This window comes from Hypanus sabinus, chromosome 13, assembly GCF_030144855.1.
Source record: "Hypanus sabinus isolate sHypSab1 chromosome 13, sHypSab1.hap1, whole genome shotgun sequence".
NCBI classification, from domain to species: domain Eukaryota; kingdom Metazoa; phylum Chordata; class Chondrichthyes; order Myliobatiformes; family Dasyatidae; genus Hypanus; species Hypanus sabinus.
In genome coordinates this window covers 75,756,808-75,769,103 of record NC_082718.1, presented here as the reverse complement: position 1 = coordinate 75,769,103, position 12,296 = coordinate 75,756,808, and the positions used below count along the sequence as shown (strand labels likewise).

The following is a 12,296-nucleotide window of genomic DNA, read 5'->3' as shown; positions in this document are numbered from 1 at the left end:
CAATGGTCCTACCCTGACAGTCGGGTTTGTGGATTTTGGGTAGCTCGTTCTCAGAATTATTATATTTGAACATTGGTTGCTTGTCAGTCTTTGTGCGTATTTGATTTTATTGTATTTTTTTGTTTAACTGTGAATGCCTGCAAGAGAATGAGTCTCAGGGCAGTATATGGTGACATATACAATGCCTATAAAAAGCATTCGCCCCCGCCCCCGAAAGTTTTCATGTTTTATTGTTTTACAACATTGAATCATGGTGGATTTAATTTGGCTTTTTTGACATTAATCAACAGAAAAAGACTCTTGTGTCAAGGTGAAAACAGATCTCTACAAATTGATCGCAGAAGTATTCACCCCTTTAATGTGACACACCAAATCATCACTGATGCAGCCAATTGGTTTTAGAAGTCATGTAATTAGTTAAATGGAGATCACCTGTGTGCAGTCAAGGTGTTTCAATTGATGGAGTAAAATACACCTGGATCTGGAAGGTCCAAGGGCTGGTGATGTATCCTGGAAAAACTACACCATGAAGACAAAAGAACACTCCAAGTAGCTCTGCGTAAAGGTCATTGAAAAGCACAAGTCAGGAGATGGATACAAGAAAATTTCCAAATCACTGAATATCATTGGAGTACAGTGAAGTCAATCATCAAGAAATGGAAAGAATATGGCACGGCTGTAAATCTGCCTAGAGCAGGCCATCCTCAAACACTGAGTGACTGTGCAAAAAGGGGATTAGTGAGAGAGGTCAACAAGAGACCATAAGACATAGGAGCAGAATTAGCTCATCGAGACCATTCCAGATCCCACTGAATCCCATACACCTGCCCTCTCACCATATCCTTTGATGCCTTGACCAATCAGGAATCTATCAACTTCCACCTTAAATGTACCCACAGACTTGGCCTCCATCACAGTCTGTGGCAGAACATTCCACAAATTCACTGCTTTCAGGCTAAAAAAAATTACTCCTTACCTCTGTGCTAAAGGGTTGCCCCTCAAATTTGAGGCTGTGCCCTCTAGTTCTGGATACCCCCACCATAGGAAACATCCTCTCCACATCCACCCTATCCAGTCCTTTCAACTTTTGGTAGGTTTCAATGAGATTCCCCACCCCCCCGCATTCTTCTAAATTCCAGTGTACAGGCCCAAAGCTGCCAGACATTCCTCATATGCTAACCATCCCCTTCATTTCCAGAATCATCCTCGTGAACTTCCTCTTTCCAATAAAAACACATCCTTTCTGAGACATGGGGCCCAAAACTGTTGTAAGTAAGGCCTGACTAGTGTCTTATAAAGTCTCAGCATTATCTCCTTGCTTTTATATTCTATTCCCCTTGAAATAAATGCCAACATTGCATTTGCCTTCTTTACCGCAGACTGAACCTGTAAATTAATCCTCTGGAAGTCTTGCAGAGGGACTCACAAGTGCACTTCTGATATTTGAACCTTCTCCCCATTTAGATAATAGTCTGCACTATTGTTCCTTTTACCAAAATGCGTTATCATATATTTCCCAACACTATTCCATCTGCCACTTTTTTTCCCTATTCTTCCTATGGCAGCTCTGGAGGAGTTACAAGCTTCAGCTGCTGAGAGGGAGAGACTGTGCATACAACAGCTGTTGGCCGGGTGCTTCACCAGAGAGGCAAAGAGATAGCCACTGTTGGGGAACTCGCGCATGAAATCTCGGCTAGAGTTTACCAGAAGGCATGTGGGAGTCTCTGAAGTCAGCTGGAAGAAGGTACTGTAGTCTGATGAAACAAAAATTTAGCTTTTTGGCCATCAGACTAAAAGCTGTGTTTGGCATGAACCAAACACTGCACATCATCCCTACCATGTAGCAAGGTGGTGGCTGCATCACGCTGTGGGGATGCTTCACTGCAGCAGGCCCTGGAAGACTTGTGAAGGTGGGAGATAAAACTGATGCAGCCTGCAAAAGAACTGCAACTTGGGAGAAGATTTGTTTTCCAGCAAGACAAATTCAGCTGATGGAGACCTATCCACACAGACTCAAGGCTGTAATTGCTGCCAAAGTTGCATCTACTAAATTCTGGCTTGAAGGGATTGAATACTTATGCAATCAGTTATTTTGTGTTTTATATTTGTAATTAATTTAGATTTCTTTGTAGAGATCTGTTGTCACTTTGGCACAAAATAATTTTTTTCAATTGATCAGAGTCAAAAACAGCCAAATTAAATCCACTGTAATTCAATGTTGTAAAACAATAAAACATGAAAACTTCTAAGGGGGGGGGGTGAACACGTTTTATAGGCACTGTATTTACTTTGCACTTTGAAGTAGTGTGCTACTGCTGAATTGGGAAGAGCAGTTAGTGCTGATAACTCTGACAGTGTTTTGAGAATGAATTGATTAAAACTAATTGGTGTTGGTGTGATGTTTAAATAGACAGAATCAGCGACTTCTAGATTTACCATATTAGAATTTTCAGCCTTTGTATTTGAGAGGTTTGTTCTTACGTTTGCAGGGGTTTGAAATTCATACAGGTAATGCTGCAGAGTATTGCAGATGGGGAGCGTGATGATGCACATCCAAATCTCCTTCGAGTCAATGCAACAAAGGCATATGAGCTGGCTTTAAAGAAGTACCATGGCTGGATTGTACAGAAGGTTTTTTCTGTGAGTATTTATTTATAGTATATTACATTCCCTCGATCTTGATGTGTTTGGCTCCATTGTCCTGGTTGTATTTGGGCAGATTTTCCTGTGGAAATGACTCCTGTTTGATTTCAGTGTCAGTCTTGACTACCTTTGTGTCCTTTTGTAATTAAAATAAATGGAAATGAAATGAAATGAAACGAGAAGACTGGTAGCTCAGCTTGTCTGCAAGGTTGTTTGCCTTCTGGTCTCCATTGGCCCATATCCCTGGTTCTGCAGGATTGGGGCTGACAGACACCTGATAAACCAAAGCTCACAACGACCGATAACCAGGAATACGGGCCAGAGGAGGTCACAGCCATCCGTTGGCTGGGACCCAGCTGAGGCTAGTGGCCAACGCAACAGCCAACCAATCAGAGCAGGTTGAAACAATATAAATGTGAGCACTCAGCAGAAACGACAGCCAATTGTGCACTGATGATGTCACCTTGTCCAGGGTCAGCGAACAACCATTCTCCTGCTTTCTCTCCATAACCTTTGACACCCTGACTAACCAAGAACCTATCAACCTCCACTTTAAATATACTCATTGGCTTGGCTTCCACAGTCAGCTGTGGCAATGAATTCCACAGATTTTCCACTCTCTAGCTAAAGAAATTCCTCCTCATCTCCGTTCATACTGACATTCCTCTATTCTGAGGTTGTGATTTCTGATCCTAGACTCACCCACTATAGAAAGCATCCTCTCCACATCCACTCTGTCTCGGCCTTTCAATATTCAGTAGGTTTCAGTGTTTTTTTTTCCCCTTCATTCTTCTAAACTCCAATGAGTACAGGCCCAGAACTCCTCGTACGTAACCCACCCTGGATTCTCTCCAAAGCTGACACTTCTTAGATAAGGAGCCCAAACTGCTCACATTACTGCAAGTGCAGTCTGATCACTGGCTTATAATCTCAGCATTACATCTTGATTTCTAGTCCTTTTAAAATGCATGTTAACATTGCATTTGCATTCCTCACCACTTACTCAGCATGCAGGAGGACGTCCAAGTTCCTTTGCACCTCGGATTTTTGAATTCCTATTTAGAATGAAGAAGGGTCTTGGCCCAAAACATCGACTGTTTATTCATTTCCATAGATGCTGCCTGACCTGCTGAGTTCCTCCAACATTTTGTATGTATTGTCCTGGATTTACAGTATCTGCAGAGTTTCTCATGTTTGTCATTGTATGGTTTTTGTTTTTGCACCACTCTCTAGACTCCTGAGAATGTTGTGCATGAAAATCACAAGAAATCAGCAGTTTCTGAGATACTCAAACCACCCTGTGTGGCACCAACAATCATTCCACAGTCAAAGTCACTTGGATCACATTTTTTCTCCATTCTGATATTTGGTCCAAACACCAACTGAACCTCTTGATCATGTTTGCATGCTTTTATGCACTGTTGCTGCCACATGTTTGGCTGACTAGGTATTGCATTAACCTAATAAAGTGACCACTGTGTGTATTTTTAAAGCGTAATCTAGCATTAGAAACATAAGATTCTGCAGATGCTGGAAATCTTGAGCAACTCTTGTGGAACTCAAGTCAGGCAAGGTCTGTGGAGGAGAATAAGCATTTGTCGTTTCAGGCTTAGACCCTTTATGAAGGAAAGGGTCTCTGCTTGAAACTTTGACTGTTAATCTAACACTATAGATGACTCCTCCTTCACCTTTAACCCTCAGCACTCTCAGGACTACCTGTCATCCAGGTTGGTACTGTGATATGTATGTGATGGGGTAAAGTGATCCATGACTGCAATAACTTAACCTTCACCTTTGTTTTCCAGGTCGCAGTTTACGCTGCTCCGTATAAATCAGACTTTCTAAAAGCGCTGTCAAAGGGCAGAGAGGTTAAAGAAGAAGAATGCCTAGAAAAAATAAGACAGTTTTTGGTCAACTTTACAGTGACTGTTGATGCTATCTATGAGATGTACACAAAGATGAATGCAGAGCTGGATTACCAAGTTTAAGACTTGCACTGACAATCTTTACTCTTTTTTTCCCATTTTTACTCTTTCTCTCAAGGGTATACCCTGTAATCAGTGTGATTTAAGTTGCTGTTTGCAGAGTGGTGATCGTTAACCTGCAGTAATCAGTGTGGAGATGACACTGATCACGTGGAGTTGATCCATGTGCAAGTTGCTACGTTCACCTTTTCAGTAGTGCTACAATAGCGGTGAATTAAATCAACACAACAGTTTTATCCCATTTGTCCTTTTGATCTATTTGACAGAATAATGCTGTGTATATTTTCTAAATTTATTTTACTAGTTAATACAAGCAAAGTGGGGGTTTTCAATGGTTACCCCTTTACGACACTTTACCACAGCACATCCTTTGATCATTTATAAAACATTGAAGTAAATGTGTAGGCGTGTTAATCTTTTCATTAAGTAGATAATGCAGTCTTTGTAAAGTTTTAGGTAAATAATTTCTGCTGTATAAAGTAATTGAATCTACATCCTTGATCTATTTTGAAACATAATGAATGATCTGTGTATGCTAAAGTTGATTCTAGATAAACTGACAATTTTGAGGTTAAGTTTTGCACTGAATTAATGTGAATCATTGATTTTTCTCTTTCCGCCCCTCCATCCACCCCTCCCCCAATCCCATTTCAATAAGCCTGTAATCATGCTGATGTTTGGGTTGAAAGCGCCCAATTTTGACTGCCTCTGAGGCCTTTCACGTGAGCCCATGCACGATACACAGGTTGCTGAAAGGATGGCATAGCTCAGTAATGCTCACTTGCTTTTCCTCATTAGAGTCATGGGGATTCATCCTGCTGTAATCTTATCAAATTGTCCAACAAATGTTAACTAATTTGGGACAGAATAGGGCTGTTTAAAAAGAGGCAGTTTAAAGCTTGCGAAGTATTGAAATGCAAAGCATTTCTTTGCCTTGTTGAAATGGATCTGGTAGGAATTTGAGTTTGAGGGATTTCTTTGCAGTCTTTTTCTAATCCTACTTTGAGAAGTTCCTGCCTAAGTTTACTGTCATATGTTGAAGCAGTTTCACAAAGCACAATTCCGATCAGTACACTCACCTAAAAGCTGCCGCTGATTGTAAATTTTAAATGGTTCTTGAAGATGACAAAAAAGATTGAACACAAAATTGGAAGAGATCTCATTGCTGTACAGTATCAGAAAAATACAGAATATACAGTGGCATGCAGAAATTTGGGCACCCCTGGTCAAAATGTCTGTTACTGTGACTAGTTAAGCGAGTAAAAGATGACCTGATTTCCAAAAGGCATAAAGTTAAAGATGACACATTTCTTCAATATTTTAAGTAAGAGTACTTATTTATTCTCATCTTTTATAGTTTCAAAATAACAAAGGAAAAGGACTGGAAGCAAAAGTTTGGGCACCCTGCATGGTCAGTACTTAGTAATACCCCCTTTGGCAAGTATCAGAGCTTGTAAACGCTTTCTGTAGCCAGCTAAGAGTCTTTCAATTCTTGTTTGGAGGATTTTTGCCCATTTTTCCTTGCAAAAGGCTTCTAGTTCTGTGAGATTCTTGGGCCATCTTGCATGCACTGCTCTTTTGAGGTCCATCCATAGATTCTCGATGATATTTAGGACGGGACTGTGAGGGCCATGGCAAAACCTTCAGCTTGTGCCTCTTGAGCTAGTCCATTGTGGATTTTGAGGTGTGTTTAGGATCATTATCCTGTTGTAGAACCCATCCTCTCAGCTTTCTTACAGACGGTGTGATGTTTGCTTCCAGAATTTGCTGGTATTTAATTGAATTAATTCTTCCCTCTACCAGTAAATGTTCCCGTGCCGCTGGCTGCAACACAAGCCCAAAGCATGATCAATCCACTCCTGTGCTTAACAGTTAGAGAGGTGTTCTTTTCATGAAATTCTGCATCCTTTTTTCTCCAAACATACCTTTGCTCATTGCAGCCAGAAAGTTCTATTTTAAGTTCATCAGTTAAAATCTAAACAAGCCTGCTGCATTTTGGAAACAAGTCCTGAGGACTGATGAAGTTGAACAGTGAGGCAGCGTTGGTAGTTACACTGTAAGTAAATATTGGCTAATACCATTAACCTGAAAAGTGCAATATTTTGACTATTTTTCTTACATAAAATAAAGAGGCCTAAACTGACCAGGATGCCATTAAGCTGGGGATGTCATGTCATTGGGATTTTTAGAATGGCCACTCCACTATTGTCATCTGCCATGACTTTTCAGCAGCCCGTGGAAATCTAATGATCATAAATGATGTTAGATTCTATGGAGTAACACCTATAAGGTCTGACAGGCTGGCAATACTTCTTTGGAGCATGACGGGTAGAAAAACGTCTGATGGGAGAGTTGCTATTTTAGATGGTTCATTCTTTAGAACTTTGTCATGCTACAGATAGTCTCTTGGATCAAACTTGATTAAGCTTTCATTGCAATTTGGGATGATGAAAACTTGAAGTTCTGGGTGTTTTTGTCCTCAAACGGGGATTCCTAACCTCTTTAATGCCATAGAGCCTTACCTTTAACTGAGGGGTCAGCTCGGGTTGGGAAGGAAGAGAGCATTTGGACTTTGTCTCCATTCTCTCATTTTGGAAATTGATGAAGCTGCTGTACTTGTACAACATTTTCTTCAAATCTTTTAAAAGATCTTTAGCTTTCCTTTCAATCTAGAAACCTTTTTCTCTGATGTTCTCTCAACCCGCTTATTCCACATGTGCCTTCCGATACAATCTTGTCCTATGCAAAGTCTTATCTGAGAAAAAACTCCATAGAATTTTTTGGTTGAAGGGAGCTTTCCCAAAATTCATGGGACTTCTGAAATGCTTTTTGAATGACTGCATTGTAATGTTATATTTGGAATGTCTTTAAACCAGATATTCTCCAGGTTCTGTAAATGATCTTATTTTATATCCTGGTAAATGTGCAGCAGTCATACTGAAATATTATTGTGCATGAAAAATGCAGACCTATTGATAATTGGGGCATGGATGTTTGGTGTCAGCACTGAGCAGTTCCAGACAAAATTCTTTTTCTGGAGATCCACGTCTCTTTTTTACAAACAAAGACAGCAAATTATTTCAGAGCCTCTCATGTCACTTGAAGGATTTGGATCATTGTTATAAACTGCTTGAACTTGGAATTCTTCATGCCACCCAGATAAGTTACCAACCCTTCTTCCTCTATTTTTTTGTAAAATTCCCATAGATTCCATTTACTATATGTACTATACCTGTTGTCTTACTAAAGTAACTACTATTGAGAAGCTAGAATACTGTAGCAATAAGATGACTGCTGTATTTGAAATACATCTTTGCTTGTGACTCTCACGTTATTTGACTTCCATTATGCAGAGAGGTTCCCAACCTATTTTATGCCATGGACCAATACCATTAAGCAAGGGATTTGTGGACCCCAGGTTGGGAACCTCTTTATTATAAAGTTTTTCTTTAAATTAATTTCTTTGAACTCATTTAAGTTGCCTTTATGAACAAGATTGAGTACATTTTTGTTCTCTCTTGTAGACATTTATAAATTGGTCTTCTTGAATGCAGAATCCTTCTTGTTTTGGAGAGCTTACAGCAAAGTTGTCAGTCTCCACATCAGGATCCAGCTGTTGAATTATGTACTTTTCACTTTCTCCATTCCTGGCCAGGTGTTTCTAATATTTCCTAATTTTGTCCAAATTTTTACCTTCAGTAGCATGCCCAAGGGGACTAACGTTTTGTCTGTAATAACTGCCAGTCAATGAAGGGAAGTACAGTCTAATCTAATCCTCTTCTCATTAGTCACTTGTCAGATCTTTGCCAGCAGAACCAGCTTGTCAGGGCTTGCAACTCTCTTCTTTCCCAGCAGCCTGGGAAGGAAAGTCCTGCTAATGTTGCAAGCAACTCATTCATTCCATTTTATTTATTACTGTCCTATGTGCAGACAGGTTTGAGAACCAGATCTGTGTTTACTGTACGTTTACGGTTTGAGTTGCCTTTGTTTTAACCTGGATTGTAATTATCTTTTTGAAGGAATGCTAATGAGGTGACTTCCTCAGCTGAATCTTTAAATGTAAAGTTTCTGTTTTAAAAATTATCTCCAGTCAGATTGGTACAAGTATTTTAACTATAATAAAACTTTGAAACTATTTTGTCATAATGTTGTGTATTGTGTCATGATTTAATTGTTTTATAATTTTTAACACTGTAGACTTTTCAAGTCCAAGTTTGTTATGTGCAGACATGCGGTGTGGAGTGGGTACAATATGTGCAAGCACTCAGCCTGTTGTTAACAGGAGATGTACAAGATGTTGGGGCACGGATCAAGTTGACAGCCAGAGACTCTTCCCCAGGATGGTAATGGCTAATACGAGAGGCCACAATTTTCAGGTGATTTGGAGGAAAGTACAAGAGGATGTCTGAAGTAAGTTTTACTTCATAGACAGAACCACCATTAACTCTTGCCCACACTGTACAAGAATATGTGGATCCTGGAACACCCTTTGCAGCCACCTGAGAGGTCACCAATAGACAACATCATGCTGGACTTGAGTGGGAAAGCTTGCTTGCCATAGTGCTTTTATCTTCCTTTCACATTTGTCTTCCTGTGACCCTACCTACCCTTCCGTTTTGATTTTCAAAATAAAACCATTCTGTCAAGAAATTACATTTTTTTTTGGGGGGGGGGGGGGCTGGTGAGGAGGCCAATTCCAGGCAGTTGGGGCTTGTCAGCTGTGGTTGCAGCTCATCTAGAAGAAGGAAAACTCTGATCTCAAACCTCTGCTGCTTTGTGGTTGTACCTACTCATGAGGAATGCTTTGGGAGTAAACCCCGAAGAACTGTCATAGTCCCACCAGTGGTGAATACTGAAGTAAAAGTATTCATTAAGAACCTCCCGTACTTGCTCCAACTTCAGGTACATGTTTCCTCTCCTATTTCTAGTCAGTCCTGCCTTCTCTTGTTATCCTCTTCACCTATGTGTAGAAACCCTACTCACCCAAGACCTTTTCATAGCCTTCTAGCTCTCAATCCCATTCTTAAGTTTCTTCCTGGCAACCTCATAACTCTCTAGAGACCTATATGAGCCTTGCTTCCAAAACCTTAAATATGCTTTTTTCCTCTTGACTAGATAGTCCACATCTTATTCCTGCATCCTCACATTCTTCCCCTGCCTCAGTGGGACAAACCCATCCAGAACTCCATGCAAGTGCTCCCTTAACGAACTCCATGTTTCCCTGACAACTGTTCCCAATTTTTGAGCTCCAGTTCCTGTCTAAAAGCATCATAATTATCCCCCTCCCCCTATTAAATACTTTCCATACTGTCCTCTCCTATTTCTGTTCAAAGCTATGGTAAAGGTTAGAGAGTTCTTGCACTGCTCACTCATCTGGAGGTGTATTATCTGACCCTGTTCATTGCCTAGGACAGATTCAATATGGCCTGTCCTCAAGTCACGTGGAACTATTGTACCCTGGTATGTTTCCCAGCTATATGATCTGAAGAAAGTGCTTCCTCCACAAGCACCTTCAGATTCCAGTCTAGTATTTAGCTGGAATCCAAGTTTCAGATACTTTTCCACCAGGGATGGGAATGTAACTTGAATGTTCCATGCGAGGAGGCAATTGCTACTTGTAATTAGTTTCCTCAACCATGATCAATGGTTCAATGATCATAGTCATGGAAGCAGATTCGTTGGTCTGGACCAGGGGTTCCAAACCTTTTTTATGCCATGGATCCCTGCTATTAACCCAGAGGTCCGTGGGCCCCATGTTAGGAACCCCTGGTCCATACTAAACAAGAATCCCATCTAAGTCCATTTGCCAGCTTGCATGCTCTATAATTTTATGGTGAATAGCAACATAGTGTCTATGGCTATTTCAATTTCTCAGTAGTCATCAACTGCCATGACTTTGATAGTGGGGTATTCAGTAATGGCAGTGCCATTGAATGTCAAGGGAGGACAGGTGGCTTTTCTCTTTTGGATATTGTCATTACCTTCCACCTTGACATTGCTACTTGCCATAGTCCAGGTCTGGCTGCATTTCGAAGCTGACTGCTTAATTATCTGTGCACTCATCAGTGAACATCTGGCCTGACCTTGTGATTGAAGAAAGGTTATTGAGGAAGCAACCCCATTTAAATGTGTGATGGTTGGGCCTAGGCCATAACCATAGGGAAATCCTTCAACCATCGCAATCATCTTCCCTTTTGCTGCAGGGAAGTGTATTGAATGCAACAAGCAGGTTTATCCCGGATTAAAACTTAAGACCAGAAGATGCTGTCAAACTAATTGTTTATATTATCCATTGCACATTTTTTACACTAGTAATTTTTAAAATGCAAAATTAAGATTTCAGACCAACAGTGCAAAAGAGATCAAAACACCACTTATTTTTGTGGTGGGGTGTATTTTTCTAACCATATTTGGGCAGTAGAGGGCACCAGATACCAAAAATGCATTTGCTTTCGTTACTCATTGAACAGCCTGAAATTAAAACTGAGGGGTTCAAACATTGTATTTAAAGATGTATTCAGAACTGGCTCGATTACGCAGCGGGTAATGTTTGAAGGTCAATTCTCGGACTTGTGGCCTGCAAATAGTGGGGTACCTCAGGTCAGTGTTGGGACTGTTGCTCATCATTTTATTTATTGAGATAGAGTGTGGAATCAGCCCTTCGAACCACACCGTCCAGCGACCCCAATTTAACCCCAGCTCAATCACAGGACACTTTACAATGACCAAATAACCTATTAACAGTACATCTTTGGACTGGGGGAAGAAACCGAAGCACCCGGAGAAAAGCCACACAGTCCATGGGGAGAATGTACAAACTCCTTACAGACGATGCCAGGCTTGAACTCCTAACTCCAACACACCAAGCTGTGGTAGCATTTTACCAACTGCTAGGCTACCATGGCGCCCCATGTTAAATGAATCATTTATATAAAAGTCTTAGATGTGAACGTGCATGGAACAATTAGCAAGTTTGCCATTACTAAAGTTAGGGATTCTTGCTGATGGTGAACAAGGTTGTAATGAATTGCAAAGAGACATTCAAGTTGGGTAGGACCTATCCAGTGAACAGCAGGGCATTGACAAGTGGAGGACTTGAGAGGGAGTACAAGTGCAAAGTTTGCTGAAAGTGGCTGCTCAAGTAGCTGGTTGTGAAGGTGTTCAGCAAGCACTGAGCTTAGGGTGGGATATTATATTTGCAGTTATTTACAGAATGTCACTGCTGAGACTGCACTTGGACTTGTGTAGTTTTGGACACTCTGCTACAGGAAAGACCTCATCCGGTGAGAGTGAGAGGAAGTTGCCCGAACCAGAAGGCCTTGGTTGTAGGGAAAAGTTGGTTCTATGGATCTTTATTTCTTGGAGTGTAGGAGAATGAGAGGCGGCCTCAAAGAAGTTTACAAGTTCATGAGAGGAATAGATAAGATGGTCATTGTGCTTTCCACTGGCTTGGGGAGTCCAAAGCTAAAGGGCACAGATACAAATTAAATTGGGAAAGATTTAAAAGGGAACTGAGTTAACTGCACATGGAGGGAGGTGAGCACTTGTAATGCACTGCCACAGATCTGGTCGTATTGGGTTTAAATGCAACATTTAACATCCATTTGGATAGGGGGTTGGAGGTATGTAGTAATTGGGACTAGCAGGGAGGATGCTGTGCACAGCATG

At 40.8% G+C, this 12,296-nt stretch overlaps 1 protein-coding gene across 1 annotated transcript in view; it reads left to right on the top strand.

The window, feature by feature from the left end:
• gltpa (glycolipid transfer protein a) overlaps positions 1–8,764 on the top strand; it is a 41,190-nt gene extending 32,426 nt beyond the window's left edge. Inside the window, exons 4-5 of the mRNA XM_059987901.1 lie at positions 2,490–2,640; positions 4,449–8,764. Coding sequence (XP_059843884.1) covers positions 2,490–2,640; positions 4,449–4,631 — 334 coding nt within the window. The 3' untranslated portion in view covers positions 4,632–8,764. The remainder of the gene's footprint in view (positions 1–2,489; positions 2,641–4,448) is intronic.
• Positions 8,765–12,296: the final 3,532 nt, after the last annotated feature.